The sequence below is a fragment of the Acipenser ruthenus genome, chromosome 3 (assembly GCF_902713425.1).
Source record: "Acipenser ruthenus chromosome 3, fAciRut3.2 maternal haplotype, whole genome shotgun sequence".
In the NCBI taxonomy this organism is placed as follows: Eukaryota; Metazoa; Chordata; class Actinopteri; order Acipenseriformes; family Acipenseridae; genus Acipenser; species Acipenser ruthenus.
Window position 1 is genome coordinate 19,186,832 of NC_081191.1, and position 18,178 is coordinate 19,205,009.

General features: G+C 36.1%; 1 protein-coding gene across 4 annotated transcripts; it reads right to left on the minus strand.

Moving 5' to 3' along the window:
* Nucleotides 1-366: 366 nt before the first annotated feature.
* On the minus strand, nt 367-17,887 carry LOC117435418 (syntabulin-like). Of its 4 annotated transcripts, none has more exons than XM_059012701.1 (8): nt 17,666-17,881; nt 13,752-13,807; nt 13,062-13,242; nt 9,472-9,669; nt 5,633-5,732; nt 4,383-4,466; nt 3,083-3,244; nt 367-2,144 (listed from the first exon to the last, which is right to left on the minus strand). In XM_059012701.1, exons 1-8 carry the CDS (start codon nt 17,694-17,696, stop codon nt 1,022-1,024), a joined length of 1,935 nt encoding a protein of 644 aa, XP_058868684.1. In that variant the 5' UTR covers nt 17,697-17,881; the 3' UTR covers nt 367-1,021. The 4 variants fall into 4 exon arrangements, with proteins under 4 accessions (XP_058868684.1, XP_033914440.3, XP_033914439.3 ...); XM_034058549.3 differs by having other exon boundaries at nt 4,383-4,562; nt 13,062-13,236; nt 17,666-17,878; XM_034058548.3 differs by having other exon boundaries at nt 4,383-4,562; nt 17,666-17,878.
* Nucleotides 17,888-18,178: the final 291 nt, after the last annotated feature.

The following is an 18,178-nucleotide window of genomic DNA, read 5'->3' on the forward strand; positions in this document are numbered from 1 at the left end:
ACAGTGTTGTTGTTTATCAACATGGTTGTGCAACATTTTGTATAGTCACATAACTGTCAATTCAATTTAAGAAAATAATGTGCCACACACTCAGTACTGTATATGCAAAATTGCTGTATACAATAACGGTAGGGTGGTTTAAATGCCATTTCATAAGTAAAAGTTGTTTAAAAAAAAAAAAAAAAAAAAAAAGAAAGAAAAGTGTTTTAATCTGAAACCTAACCTTAAATAATAAAAAAAGTGTTACCGATTAAATTGTAGCTATTCTGCACTGTAGCTTCATAAACTGTATCCCAAATGTATTGTAGTAACTCCCGTGTTGCAGTAAGCCCATATTTGCATTTATTTCAAAAGAATGACACTACATTGTTTTAGCATGCTTTAATAAATATTCTTACATTTGATGTAAATAAAATATTGCACATGGCTCAGGCACATTGACAGGTTTCATTTGTACTTTAAGCATCTTAGCATTTACACAAGACATTAGTATGCACAAATACAAAACAGTTGAAATACACTAGCACAAAGAAAAATGGAAATCAAACTCATCACCAGAAATGCAAACAACAATCAACATTAAGCTTTGGCTGCAGGGTATGGACATTTGTACACATGGATATCAGCATTTCTTAAGTTAATTTGCATCAATAACAGCTATAATTAAAACATAACAATATTTGTAAACATCCAAGTACACAGCTTTCTGATTCACTGTCACTTCCACCCCCACCCCAAAAAACGTACATTGCATTACAAAGCAGACATTTCTTGGGAAATAGTCATTGAAACCATTTATGCAGTATTCGATATCAACACACACCACAATTGGACTGAGGGCAACTTATGCACATAACTCAATTTCTTTGTTTTAAGTATTGCAACTTTCCATATCAGTTACTTTATATAAATGAAACAGTGCAAAAACTTTACAAAGTGACCGTACCCCCCAAAAAAAGAAATCTCCTGCATTATATAAAACCATTTTAATATTGAAGTGCTTTTGATTAGACTCGTGCATTTAGTGGGTGTTAGGGGTTTGAATGTTGGGACGATACATGGTGGAAGGTGCACGACGAAGAGTGTGCAAGCCCAAAACACAGCACCCACGCAGCAGTGCACCAATGTTATAAACTGGATCAGTTCCTCCTCTTTGGGTTGCAAATAGCCATGCCACTGTCGGCACAACTGGAACAGCTACTGCCAGAAAATCCAGCAAGAAACTTCTGCTCCAGTATTGCCTTTCCACAACTGCTATGGTCTGCTGATTACTACCAACCGATACCTCATGCAGTGAATCGAAATCAAGTTCCTTCATAATGTGGTTTTCAATGGACTCTGAACAGATGCCCGAATCTTCAGATTTCTCAGGGGACACCAAAATAGCAGAATTCGGATCACTAGGAGTTAAGTCTAGTACTGCTTTGGGGTTTTCAGGGAAAGAACTAGCTGCAGCTGAAGGAAATGTGGCAATATATTGCAATTTCATCAGATGCAGGAGAAGTTTTTGCATATCAGGAGTACAGGGGACAACATCAGTCTGAATGGCTTTTTCAGTCACCACCGTTTTACCTTCAGTCATGGAGACATTACCACAAGGCAGGGCAAGCATCTTCTTAGAAGTTGTGCTTTTAACTATCTTGGACTGAACCGCACTGAACTTTATTTGGGAGTTATCGATTGGTTCAATTGTAGAAGACATCACAAAGAAATCCGTCCTGTTTGCCATCTCATCGTTCACAAGCAAGCCACTATCTGCCATCTCCTCAGCTGCTTGGTCCTCCAGTGCCATGCCATCTTCCATCTTTGAGGCTGAACTGCCAGCTAAGGATTTGTCTGGCGATGTACAAATGTAGTCAAGAGTCGGCTCGTCTGCCAAAGATCCACTCTGAGCCAACTCCATACTGTGCAACAGAGACTCCAGCTTCTTGTTTTGAATGTTAATGTCAATGAAGTATTTCTGAATCCCTTTGTCCTTTTCCACTAGGCTGTTCTTCATGGTTTCAACCACAAGTCTCAGTTGCCTTATTTCCTTTCTTGCTTCTTTAAGGGCCAACTGAGCTTCAACTCTATGACACTCCTCCTCAATCCAGTCGTCTCTCATGCGGCCCAGTTGCGACTTCAGTTCTTCAATCTCAGTTTCCCTTAAAAGAATCGCAAGTTTAAAAATAGTAAGTTGCATAATCTTAAACAGAAATAATTTACTACCACTATTGTACCAAAAGGACACAGTATATTAGAGATGCAATTCATAAATATGGTATAGAGGCCCATTAATAAACCCTAGTGGCGAACACGAGCAGGATTAAGAGTCATCAAAGTTGATCTTTAAAAATAGACTTCACTAAATTATAAAATGGTAGAGTGCAATACAAGTATTCCACTACATACAGGTAGCAGTAAAAAAAAAAAGTTTAAATCCGGACCAAACTTGACATTTTTTCTATGTTAACTAAAACTCAACATGTATCCAAAACAGCACTTGGCTAATCGACTGTTTTTCTTTTTTTTTTTTTTTTTTTAATTTGTTTTTATCCCCCCTCCCCCCTCCCCCCTAATTTGGACTGTCCAATTATGTTTTTTTTTTCTCCTCATCACAGCGAGTTCCCCAGGCAGCACAGACGTTCTGAGGGTGTCTGCGCGTCCTCTGATCTCACAAGCCTAAAGTCAGAATCGCTTTTACACTGTAAATATCAAACAGTGCAAAGGTGGGCGGGCAACTGATCCTGGAGAACAGAGACCAGCCATGCCTCTTAGCCACTCTGAATGTGCCTGGTGTCTCGCCAGTTGCTGTTGCGCGATGAGGAAAAGCAATCCCTGACAGTTTCCCATCCCCAACCCCGGGAGTGTCAGAGCCAATATGACGCCCCACTCGGGGTCCCCAGCAAAGTTCATCTTTGCACAGCCTGGCGCCTGGCGAACTGGCGTCGTCTAAGCTGTGTGACTCATCCTACGCTCCCAGCGGCAGCTCTTTAACTGGATGAGCCACTCTGGGATCCCCTGTAGCAAATGTTTTACTCTTAAAGAAAGATGAATAGAAAAAACAGACAAACTATTGAATTTGGAGATGAAAAATAATTACTTTTCATGAAGCCTGGTCTCAGAGTCCTTCAGTTTAGTTTTAAGGTGTCTAATGGCAACCTCTTTTTGTTGCAGAGGAGTCAAGTACTGCTCAGGTGCTGGTGGTTTAATGCCATGGTGGTCACCACAGGAAGCATATCTACCCGTGCTTGTTCTTCTATAGCTATAAAATAAAACACACACTTTAAAACTTTGGCATGTCACGTCATTAAAGAAATGCTGACCCTGGGTTGGAGTAGCTATCCCAGCATTGTCTGCACTGGGTTTATCAGTTACAGACCTGCTCCGTTTTTCTACTAATGAGGGACTGCAGTTAAGTTTGAGACACTTGTAGATATCTCATTATCCCCAATTGACTGCTGTATCCCCCCTGAAAGTAGAAACAAACAGCCTTTCTTCTGTATACATGTAACTGCATAATTAGAAGTCTGTTTTGCTTGTGGTTATCTCTGCCCTGATGATAGACCAGTCATTTCCACTGACTGGTGAACACAGACTCGGATAAGAATACATCCAACATGTTTACTTAACTACCCTGAACTACTGCGGAAACACCTTTATACCAAGTTATTTTCCAAACATTACATCAACTTTGAATGGACTGCTGCTGTTGTATTATCTTTGTGGAATAAACGGAACTACTTTTACTGTATCCTAAGACTACAAATCATAAGTTATTTTTATTCTCTATCCTTCTGGCTTTAAAGTAAAACGTCAGACGCATTTACTGTTGTATTAGGTTTATACCTACTGAGAAGTAGAACCTTTCAAACCTGGGCTTCACCATTGCAAAAAAAAAAAAAAAAAAAAAAAAAAAAATGTGCAGAATATCCTAGCTACAGTGCATCCCACAGCATTTGAATATGAGTGGGCAGCCAACGAGATCTGAGAATGAACCACAGGTCTAATGAAGCAGACCGGGACAGAGTTTTTTTTTTTTTTTTTTTTTTTAAACACACACTTTCTCTATGCAACCATGACAGGCATTTTAAAATGATTTACAAGCTTGTCATTTCTTACAGCTTCTGGGTCACTTCCCTTATGTATCCAACAGGTTAACAAACTTAACCCTTTGGCAAGGTTTACAGTGTCATACCTTTTCAGTAGGCTGATTTAGAGCCCATGAAGGAATTAACTCACAGCTATTTTTTTTTAAATCAGTTATGAAAGTTTTGATTCTGAAAGTTAAACCTTTGTTGGGGATGTGCATTTGTACTGTAGTGCTTGCCACCCATTTTAAAAAGCATGTTATTTAGGCATTACACATATACCACAATGACAGAGTAAAAAAATAAAAACACCTTATAGTGGGGCTGGTGTCACTTCCTTTGTAAGATCCAGAATTACTGCTGCTGCTGTGCGATGATGCTGTATGTGGCTGACTTCTGTAGAATGTAGATAACAGTTCCTTGTCACGTGCTGTAGTTGGGCTGACAGCAGACTTGTGCGTTGAGGGGTTTGTCTTTCCATGAGGACCACGGCTAACAAAATGAACATTTTTATAATATGTATTGTACATTTGACATTAACACTAAAATTGAAATTCTAGTCTGCAGAAAACATTGTGTTATCAGAGCACTACATTGCTTCAAAACAATACAATACAGACTTACAGCTCATTCAGGGGCACCCCCCACCCCCCACTCCATAAACACAGACACACACAAAAAAGCTTTATCAAAATAAAAAATCGGGCAATAATCCTGTGACTGTAGTATGTAGAATGCAAGAAGGTTTGGATTCAGACACTGTATTAGGAGGAAGGTAATGTAGAGCCACTCCCTTGTGTAAGGGAATTCTAAACCTTACAGAAATCCAATGAAGCACTTCCAAAACTGGAGGGACAGATTTGCTACGAGTCAATAAAACTATATTTTTATTAAAAAGATCATTGTCGTTGCTTAATTTTTTATTTTTATTTTTCTAAATTTAGTCTTTGCCAATTATTTTTATTATTTTCTCCCAATTATTTTTTAAGCTCAGCTCACCGCTACCACCCCTGCGCTGACTTGGGAGGGCGAAGAAGAACACACACTGTCCTCCGAAGCGTGTGCCGTCAGCCAACCGCTTTTTTTCACACTGCGGACTCACCATGCAGCCACCCAAGAGCTACAGTGTCGGAGGACAACGCAGCTCTCGGGCAGCTTACAGGCAACCCGCAGGCTCCCGGCCAGACTACAGGGGTCGCTGGTGCGCGGTGAGCCGAGGACACCCTGGCCGACCTAACCCTCCCTCCCCCCGGGCGACGCTCGGCCAATTGTGTGCCGCCCCCCTGGGAGCTCCCGTCCACGGTCGGCTGTGGAATAGCCTGGACTCGAACCGGCGACGTCCAGACTATAGAGCACATCCTGCACTCCACATGGAGCGCCTTTCCTGGATGCGCCATTCAGGAGCCCCCTGTTGTTACTTAATTTATAGAATCACAAACCGTTGAATATTCAACAATTCACACATTTGTCACCGGGATTAAATGGAACATTTTAAATGCTTAGATGAATATTCAAGGCAATCTCTTATATGCAGTCACAACTTAATTCAAGACGAGGGGTACCTGCGAGTAAGAGAGGACTTCTTGCCTCCTGACGCAGCCATAGCTTCCCGTGCTGAAATGCTGCCTGTACTGCTCGAGGAACTAAAGTCAGCTTCACTGCCTATACCAGACAAACACAAAATACAACAAGTTAACAAATCAAATTGTATTTAAATGCAATTGTATTAATTTGTTCTTAAGTAACTGGTACAATGTACGGATGTCCCCCGGGGCTACACATTCACATATTGTGGTTTGCCGTAAATGGCACAAATAAGCCAACTTACTTTTTACATTTCGTAGGAATAAACTAAACAGATGCTTGTATGTGTTAAATGTAAAACCTTTACAGAGCACTAGCATTTCCTCAAGATAATATGGCTAGAAAAATCACTAAAAGCAGCAATACGAATTGCAATCACCCCCTCCTACTAATATAATAAACTATGGCAGATGTAGAGGCTTTCGTATAATCCAATTTCACCAGCTCAATCTAAGCAGCTTCTCTGTTGAGCCATGTGATCATCTGATTACTATTATCCATGACTTAACACAGCTCCTACAACACTCCAGGAGATCTTCTGAAGATATGCCCTGGCAGTGTCAGCTTGTCATCACATCAGGGTGCAGCCTGATTCCTACCATTTACCTAGCTCAAGCTTGTCATATCAGTTAAAAACAGCAGTTCTTCACCCTTTCATCAAATGTTCTTGAAATATTTGCAGTAAATACTTTAAAATTCTGATTCTAAAGTAAATAAAGTTACATTTTCCACCAAATCAACCTTCCTGATTCGCCTTTTAGTCTTGTTTTTGATCAAACAATTACCAATGGCTTTTGGTATATAAAAATCTGACATTTTTCCATCTTTAATACAGTGACGGCATTATCAAAGCATACAGGAAGAGTTGAGGACATTGACAAACATTAAATGTGTGCTGAAAGCAGTTCTAGCTTTGCCAACTATATCAAGTATCTTTGAACCCTTTAAAAAATGCACATGAAATATTTATGATTAAAAACCTCACAGGGGAATAATTACTAAATGGATTTCCATTTCCATGCAGACAAGGTTATTAGTTGCCTTTGAAGGTCTGCATACAAGAGGGAGTATACTGCAGTAGATCTTGTGCATACAAGAGGGAGTATACTGCAGTAGATCTTGTGCATACAAGAGGGAGTATACTGCAGTAGATCTTGTGCATACAAGAGGGAGTATACTGCAGTAGATCTTGTGCATACAAGAGGGAGTATACTGCAGTAGATATTTTGCAGATCAGGGTTAGTAAATGGCAGACATTGGCTGCATACCAAAAGAAAAAAAAAACAAAACACATCTTCCAGCAAGCATTACATGCAGAAATCCAGTAGGGAAGACTGTTCAGGATTACAATAGCTACAAATATATTTAAACAAATTTAATGCATGGACTTCATTTCAGTCATGGTGTTCAATGCCAACTCTGCTAGCATATAAAAATAAATAGATTCTATAGACAGCTGTCACGAACAGCACATTCAGAGAGAATACATGCCGAGGCGTTGCATAACCATTGAATGCATTCCAACAGGAAAAAACACCCACCCACACTTGCATTTGATAACAGAAACAAAAGGTTGCTACAATGCGACATAACAACAAATTTAAATTTAATTAATCTCAGCTTTTCTAGGAACAGAGAAAGCATAACACTCTAGCAACAAATACAGCTTTTTTTCTGTAATTGTAAAGAACCAAGATTTTATGCAAGCATTAAGACTTACCAGTGGAAAAACTGAATGAGTTTGCCACAACCATTTTGCTTTGTACAAAATAAATTAAACTCACTGCTTTTTAAAAAAAAAAGATGAGACCAAACTCCCAGTGCAATTAATAAGCTACCCCAATTAGTTAGTACACTTAAAGATAATTGAAAATGTTTGTATCTATACAAAGCAGTTTTTGTTTATGTATTTATACATCCCAGTATGAAAGTATATGTCTGGTGTGCATTTATCATAATATAAGATTATGCATATAAAAACAATTCAGAACAGTACATTTTGCTTTACCTATGTTCTAAGAATAAACAGTTATTTAAACCTTGAAGCAATAATTAGCCTCTGCTAAAATGACTCACCTGTTATCAATAGCACTTAATTAGCAACCTGTTGTCAGCTTTTTCAATTAGAAACCTCACCTTCTTAAAGGTGTTGTAACTAATGTTTTAAAAATCTATTTTCTGCTTTTTAAATTGCATTGAGCACCCTTGCCACACCAAAATAGTTATTTGACAACACATTTTCATAATCATAGTCAGTTCATACAGCATAAAATATAAAGCCTGGGTAGCATATATTTGAACGAATCCTCTGCATACATGCCAATATGCATATGAGACTCAATTAAGGAAATAAGACTAAGATATTTTGTATTTAAAATGGAGTAACTCTCCTGATCTCAACATTTTGTCTTAATTTGCAAAATAAAAAAAAAAAGTTGCTATGCACTCAAAAGAATTTGACCTACTTACAACTGTGTGCATGATACATTTGTATTATCATAAAGAGTTAGCTTTGACTAAACTATGTGTTTTTGTGGGTAAACAGTATTTATTTTAAGTATTTTAATTTGTAACCAAGCTTTTGTTCTCCATAGATATAATAACTATGTAAGCTAACATGATGTGGTTTTGTGTAACCAAATTTGAAGTCACAAGGCTATTTACAGACTTTTACAAATACTACACAGTAAGAATACAAGTCAGTTATCAACTTCAGCTGTTGTTGACGTCCAATCGGTTTTCGGTAAAACTGAAATTAAAGTTTAGAACCGAAAATCCAAACTGCATTTGTGCAGCCAAAGGGAACCCCTACCATTATTACACACATGCCATTTTTTTAACTGTGACAAATAAGCTCAATATAGTGTTACTGCATCAACCATACCAATGTATTATACCCTTACACAATGTAGAAATAATAAAATAATGTATTAATAGACATCGACATTGTCGTTGCAGTCGGCTGTAAGTGGAGAATCGTGTACAAGTAGAACTCCAGCTCATGTGACATAAATGTCCATATGCCTTTACACTTAAATTCAATCAATAAGTTGATAGAATGCAGCAACAAAGTTATCAGACAAACAAAACTAATTTCAATAATACTTTTGCATTTGGCTGTTTTAGTAAGTTAGCATCATTATTACATTTTTTTTATTAGGTCCAGACAGAGTAATTTAACAGACTCAACTCAAGCGTTTGTGTATGCCTGCAGTGCTAGTAGCACCAGCACCTTTCATCAAAAACACTGCACTGAGGGCTGCCACAATCAATCAGGTAGGTCTTGTCATAACCTTTCATTTTAGAATTTTATGCAGATGTCGGTTTCTGTTTGGAAAAATCATAACCGCTATATCTCTACTACACAGAAATATACAAAAAAAAACCTAACTTTCTAGGTCAAGACTGAATATGTGCCAAATGGAGCACAAAGAACACTGGGGACCAGCAGAAGAAGCACCTGCAGAACAAGATTATGCCTCGTGCATAGAAGTATTAAAAGTAAACCTTGTTTTAAAATTTGACAAGCATTTAGACAACAGTCTGTGTATCTTCTGTGTTATTATTTTAACAGCAGCATTATATTATGCGGTCCTTTAAAAATATAACAGCCACAAATATTCCTGCTTTTGTATACGTAAGCTTTTTGTACTACAATACGTCAGCAAGACTCTTTTATGACAAGAACTTTTATGACAAGGTCTGTTGCTTACACTCTCCCCAGTTGCATCAGATAATCTAAGTATTATCAGCATTTTAAAAATCAGTGTGTCTGGGTGTTCAGGGGGTTACATAACACAGATATCATCACTCCTACCTCTTTGTAATGGACATGGCCTTTGTTCCCTCTTGTAGCGTTCAGGAGGAGCGTTCCATTCAGCCATGGCATCGGATTTTGTTTTCTTTACATTTTCCTTTTCTTCACCAGGAGAAGGAAACCCTATTGGGCTGATTTCTGTGTCTGAGGGTGTCTTAGAAGGGGACACTGACTGGCTGCTTGGGCATCCGGTATCATCTGGGCAACATAAACAGATAAATTATTCAATAAAACATGTCGTTTGTTACAGAAATGACCTTAGCCCCAAGACATTATATAAGGGATGAAAGATTTTAAAAAAACGTCTTCCATAATACTCCCTAATATTGTCTAGAGCCACCATGAGCAGCCAGGAAACCACAGATTAAATTAAGAAGTCTCCAAATTGTCGTGGAGGGATAGTTGACCAATGCTCAATAAATGTCATCTCTATTTCCTTCAGAGATGGAAAATAGTTCATATTCACTTTAAAACTGTTCTTCAAGAAAAAGCTGTTTCTTGGAATATGGAACCTGCCAAAAGAGCCCCTACTATTAGTCTTGCATAGTCTGTAATATCTAATTAGCATAATTAACAAAGTAGAATGGCAAACCCGTTATTTTCTTTCTTAAGTGCTAAAATAGGGTCACATTTAAGCTAAAAGAAAAAACAAAAACAGACATCAAATGGCAAAGATTTTAAAGCTGCATGTTATATGAAACTAGCAACAATCTAATACATAGTTAATTAGAAATGAACCTTCTTTTTGTTTAGCTTTTTTTGTTTAGTTATCACTTTGACTCTGGTGAAGTCCATTTATCCTGCCACAGCACCACTTATGTACATTAAAGGGAGCTTCCACTGAAGGTGGGGTCCTAATACCTGGTGCACAAGGAATCAATCTACTGCGTTAATTACAAAAATATAGTTTGGAAATAAAAATGATATGGGACTTACAATACATGTATACTATTAATGAGAGGTAAGAAAATGTATTTTTAAGTCTTGGTTATTACCCCATTAAAATTAAACTCAAAGATAATATATTTTTTAATAATAATACATTTAACAATATGTGTGAAACACATACTGTAAATCTAAGGTGATTTTAGGTAGCGGTAATGCAACTTATTATCACAAATTAGTTATAAAACTTAATAAAGTATTGTCATTGGGTCACATTGGGTACAAACTTACAGTCGCAGACAAAAGTATTGGCTCCCTACGTGTATTATACCGTAATTCAAGGTAACAGATTAAAGACAAGCGTTTAGTGAACATTAACCACTTATGCAATACACAATTTCTACTAATTTAACAAATAATCTTTCTCCAAAAAACAAACTTGTTTAAAGTATTTGTTCATGAATAAAGTACTGGCACCCTTGCTTTAGTATTTAGTGTGCCCTCCTTTTGCTTTTATTACTGCTCTGAGGCGTTTATGATAATTCTTAACCAGTATATTACATCCTGTTGGTGAAATCAGGGCCCATTCTTGCATTTTTCCTTCAGTTCAGACATTAATATACAATGCTTGGCTACAGTTTTTTTTTCAGATCAGTCCAAAGCATTTCTATTGGATCAAGATCTGGTGATTGTGAAGGCCATTACAAAGCTTTAATCTTAGTTTTGTTCAAGAATTCCACAGTTGAGTGAGCCATATGCTTTTGTCGTTGTTGTGTTGGAAGACAAACTGCCAATCAGCCTACAAGCTGATGACATCATTGAACGTTGTAGAATGTTTTGATACATGGCTGCATTCATTCGATCTTCAGTCACATGAATGTCTCCAATCCCATAACTGCTAAATCATGATCAAACCATCGCCATTTTTAACTGTAGATACAAGGTTTTCTTCCTTGAAGGCTTTCCCTTTTTTTTTCCAAACATTTGGTCCAATTTTGGGAAAAGTTATATTTTAGTCTCACTGAACCAAATCATTTTGTTGAAGAATGCTTCAGGTTCCTGTTCATATTTCTAATTCTTTAAAAGTGTTTTGCAGTGAGGTCTACGTGCATATTACAACTCCTCTGTGTTTAGGTGCCTGTGTACAGGTCTTTCATGCACTATTATGCCTGATGCTTCTAAATCTTTCAATAAGTCCTTGCTGTACCTGTCCACTTCTTTTAAGCGTTTCAGTTGAATTTATTCTGTGGTACTTTATTATTGCTCTGTTTGTGGATTTTGGTATTCCATATTTCTTTGATACTGTTCTGCAGCCATTTCCTTTGTTGTAGTTTGCTACAAGTGCTTTTCTCAAACCTGAATCTAACTCCTTTGTCTAGCTGTGTTGCAAATCATCTGCTGTGTTGCCAAAACGTTCTTTTTCAACAGATGTTGGAAATAATTACCACTTTTTCTGGCTATTGACTTCATAATGCATCTTAGTTGCTGTGTAATGGTTTTTGATCAATTAATATAATTTTTAATTAGTTTTATTACACTTTTAAAGTAAAGGTGCCAGTACTTTTGTCATGAACAAATATTTGAAATTGCTTAAGTGCTTTTTTATTTTTTATAAAGATTGTTTGTTAAACTATTAGAATTTTGGTCTTTGTCATATTAATTACTGGCTATGTTAAGTGTAGGGTGACAATACTTTTGTCTGTGAATGTATTTATAAAATGTGAAGTTATTTTACATTGTAGTCAAATATGCAAGTCATAAAAATAAAATAAAACTAGAAATGGGATCTAAGGGCAATATCAGATTTAATGACTTGTAAACATGAAGTAAATGGATACAGTATGTGGAAAATCATTGATTACAGAGTTTAAGACAATGTGGCAGTGAAACAGTTAATTTCTAGTGGAACTTTATTGAGAGAATCATAGACTACAGCTGTGCACCAAATATTAAGACAATAACTCAAACTGTACTGACTCTGTACTGCAGAAACTTAAAAAGTCATAAGACTTCAAAATGGCAGTCCTATTATGTAAATTCTACAGTCAGTAGATTTTCACACTCAAAAATCACTGAAAAAAATGACTGCAATGATATGATTTATGAGATATTACCAATAGCAGCAGCTAGGGGTGCTTAATTTATCTACCAAAAAACCTTAGTTAATTTGACCGGGATCAGACTATGCAGTATTTAAACTACAGTTGAAACATAAGTTTAATGTTTCAGTTATGATCAGTTACAGTAGCTCTATTTTTTAAAAATCTTTTTTTTTTTAATAATTATTCAACTACAATTCAAGATGAGCATGAAAACAAGTGTGACTATGTAACAAACAATCATCACTAATAAGATATAAACAGCATTATTATAAAGGAGATATCAATGAGATATTATAGCATAGTACAAACTACAGTACTGGGGCCATGGGTGTCGCTACAGAAAATATTTCACAAGCTTCTTCTTAGACAGCAGTTTATAGGCTGCACTTCCTGATGTTACTTAACGACCAATAATAATCTTTAGCTACATGTTCCATCCTATTTTTTTTTTATCTCAAAATGTTCTCAAGTACAAGGTTAACTTTAATGCTGCACAACACCTTATCTACACAGCTGAAATAAAACAACTCGATTTTTTTGTCAGATCATTGGCATCAAAATTACGTTCCTCACACAACATATTATTACAAATAAACAGTTTACCTGAACAAAAACTATTGCTGCTAATGGTTCTTCCAGAATGCCCAGAACTCAGATCTTTGCTCTCCTCTTCTGAAAATGGTGACTCTGACACCGGCGATCCTTTCTGTTTTGTGCGGTAAGGGCGGAGGACAAGGCGAGGGATGCGACTGCGGGCGTTTTCCTTCTCTTGCACCTTCTGTTCCTTTTTAGACCAGCACAGCAGGCATATGTATTGCGTTATGACAGACTCAAACACTAACTAAACAAGCTTAAAATGTCTGAAAGTGGTTCAAAAGTAAATATAATTTGATCTGTTAGAATCCTTGTATGTGTTTGTCTACGCATTGCAAAACATATATTTAAACAGTATCTGTATCATGACATATGTATCAGCAATGCATACTATGCAGTAAATCTGTGTTCCTGTTTGCATTCAATGTTTATGTAGCAGAAAATAGGCTGAATTTACATTGTATTCTATTTTCAGAGTACTCATTATAAACGACAGAATTATTTAATCACAACATTTCAGGTATCAATTGTTTGAAATAAACGCAGTCATACATAAACGTTTGATTTATGAAATTATGTACCTGCACTTCTATATTCTAACAACATATTCCAAAGAAAAATGCCCATCGTGTTACATTTAATTAAAAAAGTGGACCATTATTATTAATATTTTCCTAAAGTATCAAAGAGTAGTGGTACCTCGTACTCTTGGAAAGGTCCCATTCCGCTTGAAACAGCACTTCTTTCACGGGAATCTGTCATGGAAGAAAAATGAGACCTCAGACGTATGCGGCACTGAGCAGACACGTGGCATTGGATATCTAACAACAGCCTTCTGTAAGGTTACGCTGTAGCGCAATTTGAATATAGTGAAAACGCATTTTACAGTAATATTTAACCCATCCAGCATACACAATTATAATAATTCTTCTGTATTTGTAAATGCATTTAGTCTTGCATAATGTGTATGCTAATTTCCAATTCTCCCGTGAGTTGTCAATTCGCCATATGCCTACCTGTTGATTTGTAGACTGCATTGCAAGCTTAATGATAACCGATAAACTCACCCAGCGCAGCTCACAGGCAGCAACAGTTGTTTAACATGTGCATGCACTGTAAATATATACAATATGTAATTGTATGTATTTATTTAATTTGATTGGAAGTTTAAAACGTTTAGAAGCACAGAGAATAAACGCTGCATGTAAGGTACTGTTTTTAAAGCCCATGTTGATAAATTAATTCAAACATTATTCAAGAGGTGGTTCATCTTTGTATTTTATTTAGAACTGTATAACCTAAAAACATGACTTAAAACATTTGTGAATAGGGCCTTGAATGTGCTTCTTTTTCTTGTTAAAATCCAGTACCTTCACCAGGTGGTTCATCCTTGTATTACAAGGCAATATCATTTCCCCAGTAACAGGACTGTGTCAATGCTGAGGCTAGGTTGCTTTCCATGAGCATCATGCACAGCAACATATGAATCTATTGAGCCATTTCATTTCATTATCCTCCATTTGCAACCTGCATTTTTTTATGTATGTTTACAACTTTTTTTTTCCCCCTCACAATACCAACAGCCTTCATTATATAAGAAATGGACTGCTGGATTTCTTCTCATGTCACAAATGTCAGTAACCAGGGTTTTTTTTTCCTGATGTCTGATATGTGGTGTTGTTCAGATTTTAATGTTACTACTGTGGTATTTCTCTAATGTAATACAGTTTTAAAATATAGTCCTACTTGTTTCAGTGTCAAATTATTCAAATATTCATCTGAATGTTTAAATAATTGTCCCAACACTAAAAAATATATAGTCAAGATGCTTGCATATTAGTTTTATTTCCATACACTAAGTGACTGAAATATCAATTTAATTTGAAACATAACACAAGCAGAAATACAACATACACTAGTATCAAACTAGCATTACCTACTTGGTTGTAGGATGGTGCAGTAGATTCTAGCATCTTTATATTGCTGAAATTCGTTTACTATTCTCACTGTGAATAACGTAATTACAGTAGATAACGCTAAAGGACTACTGGTACAGCAATGCTATAAAGGTAAATAATATCATTTGTTTTTTCTGTTTGACTAGGAAACACTCAACTAGTCTGACAACTTTAACTTTTTCATTACTCTAACATTCCTATACCAATGGATGTTTTCGTGAGCAGAAATCTGAGAAAATGTAGTCTGTCAGGCTGTCAGATGACATTGTAATCAATGAAAGCAGACAGACAAAAAACTGGCCTTGAGCACACAAAGCAAGTAAACAAGCAAATATTACAAACTAGCAAATGAGATGCACACGGAAACATGTAGTAAGATGACTGTCGAATCTTGACCTCGAATGTACACAATGTTTGGACAGCCTTTTAAGACAGACATTTTCTGAAGTTAACAAAGGTTCAAAATACATATTTGCCATAATCTTTATTATCCAGGCCATCGAGATCTCTCCAAGATTGACTTATATAGGGGCTACTTATATCACCTTGTAAAACACTTATAAACCATGGAAATGCTGTATGTAACATTTGAAAAAGCACCTAATTAGAACATTTCACATTATGTAGACTTGCAACCAATTCACAAAAAGATCCACTCAGACAATAAAGCAGTGAGTGCAATAAATGATTTAGATTTGATTCAGCAGTGTGCAGTCGCAGAGCATCATGCTTAGCAACTGACTTAGCAACAGGAAAAAGTCACTGCATCACAAGCACTGATGAGAAAATCTTTGTGCAATACATATGCTGGAGTTGCTTTCCTGTGTCTGTTTTCTGTTAAGATTATGAGGCATGCGCCATTTTAAGTGCCTGAATCTACAAAATACTTTACAAAGCATGTTTTCAAAAACCTAAATTTACAGCACTAAATCCTCAGTTCTTCCCAAGAAGGCTGCAGTGGTCATCTATATATGTCTTTCCATCCTTTGCCTTTGAGACGGAATGATAAAATGCATCATAAATGTTTGTGTTTTATGAAATATATACCTCTTCCCAAATGGGCTAATTTCAGACCATGAAAACTCATTTCATGTAGTAAACATTTAAGCCTTTACTATTTAAACTATTTAAAAATAAAATAAAAAGTGTACCTGACTTCATATTTCTAGCATTTTTAAAAGAAATCATTTTACATCCAGTCTTGTAAATTGGTGTGCAATCAGGTATACGGTACAGGTATTCATAGTATTATTGGCAAAACCTTTATGCATTTATGAGTGCTCAGTGTAAACAACTTTTTAAAATTATTTTTGAGTCTGAGTTTGTGTTTACATTTAGTGAAGTTAATAGTTATTTGCAACAGATGCCACCCAAATCCTTCCCTCAGTTTAATGATAAACCACTGCATTTTTTAATAAGTGGTGTACAAGCCTGTGTTTTTAAAAACATTCCCTACACATTATTTGAATACAGTAACAAACAAAGCAGTTGTGTCAGTAACAGCCTATTAACTCGGGTGTTCCAGAGTTTGAAAGCGTACACCTCATTTAAAGTCTTATACAGAGATCTGTTTATTGATAAAAACAAAACGCATGAAAAAGATGGCTGTTTTTGAGTTGTTAGAAAATTATCTTTTCAGTTCCAACTTGTACTTTTTTATTTTCGAAATCTGGAACTTTTCTTGGAATACTTCTTGGACTTTCCTGATAGAGGAGTCTATTTTAATGAACTAATACCATTGCCCTAAAAATCAAAAACCTGCTCTTTACAGTGCTATACTAAATGTCTGTTGCTGGTTTGATCATTAGAACAGACCCATGAATAGATATTTGACCTGTCTCCATTTGTTTGTTTACATAAAATATCACTGTAATAAACATTTTTAATTGTGTCTCAGCACCAGATTCAAATTCCATTCTCTTAAAATAACATATCCTTATATTATCAACCTAAAATGTCTAAAAACTGAAAAGTCTGTGGATTAATGAGTTTTTCCACCAATCTATAAATTGTGGTATAATACAGTAAGTTATTCCAAGACACGCCTCATATGTTGGCTTGCCAAGTAAAACAAGCTTAAAACCAATTAATTGATGTGAGCATGATGGGATTTTTAAAATACATTTTTATATAAAGGCGTTACTGTAATTCCCCTTTACCACACATGCAATTCATGCAATGATGTCATGCCTGCTAACAGGAATTCCAGAATTATGCACCTGCTCAAAATGGATATGCCGAAAATTGTTGTAACATTCTTATCAATAAATAATGCAAAAGAAAACAACAACAACAACAACAACAACAACATCACATTACAGTTAGCCCAGCTAAAATGACAAAATAATGGATTCATTATGTAAGGTTCTGTATGTATGTAGGTATGTGTTTGTTCCTGTATGATTATTGCTCCATTAAATTTTACAAATGCCGTATGCCATTAAATAAATATTATTAAACTATATATGGAATAGCAATAAAACCAAATACAATCTTGATGTTCAATTATATCATTTTACTTAAACTGTATCAAATAATGTTATATAACACATAATACTAATAACAATTATTATGATGATGATGATGATGATGATGATGATGACTCACTGGCCTCAAAACATATTTATATAGACCATAGTTAAAATGCAAACTTGCCTGTTGTGATATCAGTAGAAATTTCTTTCATCACAAATCCTCACTGGTAGGTTATGGATCTTTGAATCCAGCCAGGATGCAATATACAATTTCTGAATATTTCTAATAAACAGGTTATTTTCTTTGGTAAAACTGTTTGAAGTACTATGAATCGATTTCCTTCGAGAGGTGATCTGCACCAGTCCTCTGGTCCTAGCTCTCTGTCACTTGATTGTGATGTTCCAGTAGTCGAGAGCAGTGATGGGATTGGACAAACAGCCAGAAGCAAAAACATCATTGGGATGACAGAAACCACGACGTAAAAAAAATGACTAATATTCTCTGGGTTATATAAACCGAGAAAAAAACGTAACCATTCCATTGCACTGTATGGTCAGTTGCAAACTGTGGGAAAGGGACTCGAGTGCAGCACCGATCTATCAAAACTTATTTTTAGTCCTAAGGGGCTGCTCTTTACTCTAAAACATAGCTAACAGAACAATGCCAATACTAACACTGTCCGTTTCTAACTGT

Excerpts from the sequence above, each read along its gene's own strand:
- LOC117435418 (XM_034058548.3), bottom strand. The coding sequence starts at position 17,696 with ATGAAAGAAATTTCTACTGATATCACAACAG. Across the intron at positions 4,563-5,632 it reads AAGTCCTCTCTTACTCGCAG|CCGTGGTCCTCATGGAAAGA; the intron begins GTACCCCTCGTC and ends TCATTTTGTTAG. Across the intron at positions 3,245-4,382 it reads GACACCAGCCCCACTATAAG|CTATAGAAGAACAAGCACGG; the intron begins GTGTTTTTATTT and ends TTTATTTTATAG.